At 40.6% G+C, this 6643-nt stretch overlaps 2 protein-coding genes across 2 annotated transcripts in view; both read right to left on the bottom strand.

Annotated features, from left to right (window-relative positions):
- The window catches only part of LOC104911971 (kinesin-like protein KIF20B), a 44601-nt gene that overhangs the window by 14760 nt on the left and 23198 nt on the right, over nucleotides 1-6643 (bottom strand). The window contains exons 19-25 of the mRNA XM_031554579.1: nucleotides 5363-5434; nucleotides 4765-4911; nucleotides 3569-3731; nucleotides 2476-2730; nucleotides 1336-1475; nucleotides 658-805; nucleotides 218-485 (exon numbers count right to left, since the gene is read on the bottom strand). Coding sequence (XP_031410439.1) covers nucleotides 218-485; nucleotides 658-805; nucleotides 1336-1475; nucleotides 2476-2730; nucleotides 3569-3731; nucleotides 4765-4911; nucleotides 5363-5434 — 1193 coding nt within the window. The remainder of the gene's footprint in view (nucleotides 1-217; nucleotides 486-657; nucleotides 806-1335; nucleotides 1476-2475; nucleotides 2731-3568; nucleotides 3732-4764; nucleotides 4912-5362; nucleotides 5435-6643) is intronic.
- Nucleotides 127-6543, bottom strand: LOC104911969 (kinesin-like protein KIF20B). The gene is made up of 9 exons (XM_010714535.3): nucleotides 6356-6543; nucleotides 5907-6018; nucleotides 5363-5434; nucleotides 4765-4911; nucleotides 3569-3731; nucleotides 2476-2730; nucleotides 1336-1475; nucleotides 658-805; nucleotides 127-419 (listed from the first exon to the last, which is right to left on the bottom strand). The coding sequence occupies exons 1-9, from the start codon at nucleotides 6423-6425 to the stop codon at nucleotides 162-164; spliced, it is 1365 nt and encodes a 454-aa protein (XP_010712837.1). The 5' UTR covers nucleotides 6426-6543; the 3' UTR covers nucleotides 127-161.

The following is a 6643-nucleotide window of genomic DNA, read 5'->3' as shown; positions in this document are numbered from 1 at the left end:
AAGGGGAAAAAAAAAATAACCAAGAACTGTGCAATTGTTCAACCTGAATACAAGCACAGAGCAAACGATCATGTTATATTACATACAGGCTTTATATTTGATACAGCCAACGATTCCAAACGTAGAACATCTCCTCTACTTCCAGCTCAAACTGGTTATTTCTACTTCAGATTAGTGAACTGTTTCTTTCTTCTACCCGTCACATCACACAACTCACCTTTGTTCCTCTGTCTCAGCTCTTCCTCAGTTTTCAGCAGTTTGGTGTTTTTCTCTGTCAGCTCTTCTTTGGTCTTCATTAGTTCAAAGCTAGTTTTTTCCAGCTGCTTCTCAAGCCGACCAATAGCTTCCTGCGGATCCTCTAGGGATGCAATGTAGCTATGTGCTGCCTCAGCTTGCTTTTTAATATCCATGACATCATTCTGCAGAGAATCAAGAATGCTCTCAAGATCAACACAGGTGTCAGGCACCGCGCTATGTTCTCCACCCTGAAACATAATTTATTGTCAGTTACAGGTGGTGAATAGCTAACTATGCAACAGTTGTTATTTCTACAGATAGTTTGGATAGCCACTGTGAAGTCAACCATATAAAAAGCTTTTAATTCCAGCTTCAGGAATATAGGAAAATATTTAAGAACAAGCAAAAATGAAAAAATACCAGGGGTTCAGCTTGTTCGCTGCAAGGCAGATTGCTTAATCTCTCTTCCTCTGGGTTGTTAGCATAACCACTTACAAGTTCCTTGAAAATTTCAAGGCGCTTTTCAGAATTTTCTTCAAGCCGTTCCCGTTCATGGGAAAGGCGTTCTCTGTAGAGCAAAAGAGAAAACATACCTCAGCTAAAAGCCAACCCATCTCAACCGCTACGTTATTAGCGCAGTTTCTTGTAAACAAAGATGTTTCTCTATTTTGGCACCACAGAATAATACACAGAATATTACTGCTACGCTGACACAGAAATGTATTTCCCCACTCCCCAAGATCTGATGGAGGTGAGGGAGAGCAGCAGCAGATGACAACAGATGCAAAAGTTTACTAGGAGACTTCTTTCTGAGCTCCTCAAGCCACAAAAATTCTGTTTGCCACTAAGAGAGCAGTAACTAAAGATACCCACCTCTCCTCAGCCTCCAATCAAAGCCTTTCCTACACTGTATTTCTCCCAAAATTCACAGTCCAAGTAGAAACTGATTTCTTAACAGAGACCAAGTAAGAATAAAAGAGCAACTCCAGCAGAATAGTAGACTATTCTTTCCTCCAAACCAACTCTCAGCAACACGGGAACATACCCTCACCTTTCTTTTCCAACCAGTAACTTTAAGAACATTGAAAGCTAACTTACTTGAACTCCGTTTCCTGCTCAGCAAAATATCGGGTAAATTCTTGGGCCACTTCATCACGAATTTTCAGTTCCAGCAGTAACTTGTCCTTCTTCTCAGCAATAAGTTTGTTCTTCAGGTCTTCTACAAGATTCAGCAGTGCCTAGGATAACAGCACTATTAAGTTTTTCATAGCAGTGACCTCCCTAGAACTGAGTTTTCTCCCTTCACTCTATTTGAAAATGACCTCCCACTTCTTTTATTAACTTCTTCATAAACAGAAGCCTTCACAATTAGATTGGAGTCTTCGTTTGGTCCTAGCTCAACAATTTACAAGCTTGCACAGGGAAGATGTTTGCCAGGAAATCTAAAGCAGATAATTTATATTGGATTCAGCTGTTAATTTGCAGATGCCCATTTTATTTATTTATTTATTTTTTAGGGTGGTGTGTACAATTAATGAATATACAGATGTTATCGTATAAAAGAGAGCGTGGCAACGCAGTTCTCACACTACAGCAAGGAACAGAAAAAATAGGTACGCTCACCCATATCCTGGGCTCGCTTGGGAAACACCAGTGGAGAGGATCTCCAGAACAGATCCTCCCCCACTGGCAGTCAGCTCTTAAATGGGTCTAGGAGAGGTGGAGCCAGGCTCCACCCTTTCCAGCAGCACAGGTGAATTGCCTTCACCTGTGCTCCCGTGGCTGAGTCACTGCTCGCCTCAGGTGATCAATCAAAGGTTCAGGCTGTGATTCAGCAGTTCCTATACAGTGGTGGGAGAGATAACACTAATTAAATGCTAACAAAATATTCTCTAGCCTTCTGTTCCCGCCTCTTTGCCCTATCTAGAAATAAATTTTAAAAGAAGCAAGGTCCTAAATTGGAATAAAATATCTGCATCCTTGCTATGTACTGACCACTGGTTACCACGAGAAGATAAAAACACGTCTGCATGTCTCATCGCTCTATTTCAATTTGTACACATTTCACACAGCCTTCCCACACTGGACAGTAAGTCAGAGTCATTCCACTTAGTTCTTAACACTGATTTGATGGACAGAAAGGGTGCTCAGAAGGAAGAGGAGGGAGATGGAAGAAAAGAGGGATGTTGTTATAAGCCTCAGGGATGCACTAATTCTTAAAGCAGTCCGGGCACTTACTGAATATTCTTCTTTTCCTATCAGGACTTCATTTTCTTCGTATTTCAGCACTGTTTCTTCTCCTGACTTATTATGTTCTTGCTCCATCTCATAGTCATCATCTTCCACTACATCTTCTAGGGTTCGGTCCCACAGAAAACCAGCGCTTCTCCTTGGGATGGTCATTTTAGAGCAACAAGGCATTGATGACCCACTTGCTGAGTTCTGGCCAAATGACTCATCACGAGGAGGAACAGATGCATCCGAAACTATAACCTACCCAGGAAATAAAAGAACAAAGCCATCAGCATTCCTTCAGCCTTGACTAGAACTTCCAAGAGAGACCTGCTGTCATTTCCTCTCCGGAGCTTACTACTCCCTTGGCCTAGGCTTTGTTTGGTCACTACTTCAACCAGTTTTCAAGAAAGTAGAAAGGAGTTACTGCCGACTCCAATCCTCCTCTTAATCTCAAGACTATCACTAGCCAAACAGCGTACAGGAACTGCCACGCCACGTAGCCACAGGTTTCTGCTTTTGCTTCCAGTTTCCAGTTGCATTCAATGCAATTGAACATCACCTTTTCAGGTCTTTGTCTTGCACAGCCGCATCACCCTCATAGGCTGCTCCTTCTACTTTCACACTTAACCTCCTTAGATACGGCCACAATCCAAGGGCACACATCCATCAGTCATGCTTCAGACACAAACTCCCAACACTTCAAACACTTCCATCAAGACTGTAGCACTGATCTGACAGTTTAACTTCTTCAGCGTTATATCATGGCACTCATTCCTACCCATTCTGATGAACTTCCGCTTTCCCACTGAAGCCTCTTACGGCCACAACACAGCCTTTCCAACTCTTTGCTGCTCCACTTACATTGTCAGTGCTTGACCTGAACAAGATTCAAAATTGCAATACGTATGGGGTAGCTGGATTTGCTTTCCTGGGTGGGATCATATTTTGAGAAGAGAGGAAAACTAACAGTGGAGAATTTCCTCCCGATATAACAAGTTGCTTCTTGTTAGGCTGAATACCTTTTACGAATAAGATGCTTCCGCCCTCACACCCCAAAGAAACACAATGACCCCAGGAGAGACTACAACACACTCACTTTTTGTGCAATAGCTGAGAACCTTAGCACATTGAATGTTTCATCACAGGCTGAAGCACACTGGCTGATGTTTACTAACATGTGTATCTTCCCTTTTCCACTGAAGAATCCCTGAAGAAAGTGCGTCAACTTACTCTCCCGAAACGGTATGTGCTGCTGCACCCTTTGGAGACAAAAACCACAGCAAATCCCATTACCAGAAGATAACGACTTCAATTCAGTGGAAGAGCTATCCAAGTGGAAGACAACATATTAACAACTGCAGTAGTCTTCAAATCATTTTGAGTTGTGGGTTGTTTTTAATTTAATTTAATTTTATTTTATTTTATTTTTTCCCTAGTTTGCAGAAAGCTTGTATGGTTGTTCCAGCTACTACGCAGCCATTATCAGCCATTATCTTCTTGGGCAACCCACGAGAATATTTAAAACAAAAAGTACGTTCAACATACAGCCTAAGCATTTCCCAAGCACAGAGCACACTTAATCTTTGGGATAGAAAGGACATTTTCAAATGAGAATCTACAGAGAAAGCTGCTCCTGAGCAGTTCCATCCGGCCGTGACTGTAAATAAATACTACATCTGTTTAAAATACAGAAAGTTCTGTCTGCACTCATTTAGAGCCCAACTGCAGGCAAAAGTAGCAGGTAGGCTTTTCTTCTGTCTGCATTTTGTTAGCTAGATCAGAAGGAACGATGAAGTTACTTCAAGACTCAGAAGAAAAAAAAAAATCTGACCATTTTTTATTGGCTAGGACAAAGCACAGCAATATCCCTGAGGAAAACTGTCACTGCAGAACTAAATAATAAATGCAATTAATTCACAAAGCAGGAAAAGGTCTAAAATTTCACTCATTTACAGTGAAAATAGCAAAGAGAAATTGTATTACTTATCCCAGGATTTCTCTGTGAAGGCAAGGCCAGAAGAAACAATGTTAAGTTGCTTAAGTCTACGATAACACGTTCAAAGATTTAGAACTTGAAAGGTTTACTTAAAAAAATCAAAAATAAAAAATAAACAAAGCAGGCAAGTTTATAGACCACGCTGTTAGATCGACAAGGCTTCACACAACTGCAGAAGTCTACGTATAGTTTTCACTCATGCCTTAGTTTTGTACTCTGCATTTTAAACAACAGTTTAAACGTTGTACACAATACCTGAAATCCACAACTGGGTTACAGTTTGTACAAGGACTTACTTTGACTGCTGACTGATCTTGAGTGCACTAATACACTTGCTTAGAGTCAGGAGAGACGTATTGATATTTCCACTCTCTTTCAGTCTATCACCTTCATTGCGCGTCTTGGTATACCTTTCTGAACCAGCAAGGTCACACAGCGATAATCTGAAGGCAGACAAGGGAAATTAAGTTTGCTTGCCTTGCAACGTGCACTGATTATTTTCGTTTCTAACACAACCACTCTTCCCAAAGGAAGAATTTCTTGAACCCTCCCATGTTGCTTTCCTAGTGAAGTTGCACACTACTTCCTGCCAAACGCTTCTTCAACAAAGCTTCCATTTTTCTGCCATACGCTTCTTTCTGAGGACTTACATTAGTTCAGAAGTTGAGTGGAGCAGGATAGAGGAACATTGTGCTGAACAGAGGGTACAAGATACTCAACAGCACTGCAACTTGATGGTTTAGTACTGCACGACGATAGGAAATGGGGAACCACCACTCCTACAGGAGGCTCAATCAGGGAACATGTGTACGTAGCCTAGTATGAATACACCAACACTGAAAACAACTGGCAATTTCACCCCAAAAGAAGATGGGAACTCTGCTCTGAACTTACTCATTGACTCGTGTCACTCGTGGCATTTCAAGGTCTTCAATTTTTAGTAACTTGATTGTAAATATACTGTGGCTGAAAGGAGAAATTTAAAAATCAGTAAGGAGAAATGAAGCAAGATCAATAGACAGAAATACATATATATTTTTAAATCTACAACGTCTATTCAAAACGCTGCTGGATCTACTTGAGATTCAATTAACTTCACAGTTCTACTAGATGCATTAAGCCTTTTAAAGAGACATGTTTTTTGGCTTATTTTGCTTTTCTTCCCTCCCCCAAACCACCAGTACTTAGACGGAAGAAGGCTTACTTATTCTGCTGAGTTTTTGATAAAACAATTGGCTTTTGTACACGCTTATCTGCTTGAAGGACTAATCCCCCCTGTTTCAAGCACTAGAATCACATACTGTCACAGGATATCAAATGCAACACTCGATATCAAGCCTTTTTAAAGCCTTCTGCCCTACAAAAGCCATAGGCAATATTTTAATTTATCCCTCTTCCCCACACTATCTCATACCCAGCGTCAGTCAAAGTCTCCCACCTTCGGCTGGAGCAAGTATTTAGCTTTGTGCTTGCAAAACTCCGGTGTTTCTGTCCCAGTTTAAAAAGTCTAAAAGCTTCTTTAGAATCAGAGACCTGAACCCACTGCAGACCTTTCAGAAGAAGGAAAAGTGATTTTGTGAGCTTCCTTAGCAAAAGGAAAAGCAAACAAGAAATGATGTATACAAACAAAGAATAATACATTTAGTCAACACAATAGAATATTTTATGAAGTCTGCTTCACACACGCGATAAGCTGATGAGAGATGCTGAGACTAAGATTCTTCCTCCCGTGGAAAAGGGCAAGATATAGTACGCCTCTGCATTCAAGCAGACATTTCTAGAGCTAAACTGAACACATTTAAGAGTTTTCTATCTCGGAAGAAACATTATTACAGAAATAACACTTTTCCATGACAAGCTTGGCAGTTTGCAAAGCGTTCCAGTTACCTTTTACGTAAGAATATCCCTTGATGTCTGGAGCAAGGCGAAGGGTCTTTTTTTTCTTGTCATCTGACATAGGAGCCAGTAAATCATAAAAACATTCATTGTAAATCTCAAAAAATGAAACCCAAACAGAGAACTTTGAGAAATTATCTAGAGATAATCCGCTAGATTCTTCTGATCCTTTGGAGAGATTTCCTACATCTGCAAAGTACAAAATATTACAAGTCAACCTAGAGACAGCAAAACTAATTGCATTTAAGAACAACTAGCGACTAAGATTACAGCAGCCCT

This window comes from Meleagris gallopavo, chromosome 8, assembly GCF_000146605.3.
Source record: "Meleagris gallopavo isolate NT-WF06-2002-E0010 breed Aviagen turkey brand Nicholas breeding stock chromosome 8, Turkey_5.1, whole genome shotgun sequence".
Taxonomy (NCBI): domain Eukaryota; kingdom Metazoa; phylum Chordata; class Aves; order Galliformes; family Phasianidae; genus Meleagris; species Meleagris gallopavo.
The sequence above is the reverse complement of the archived record's forward strand: the minus strand, read 5'-3'. Positions and strand labels throughout refer to the sequence as shown.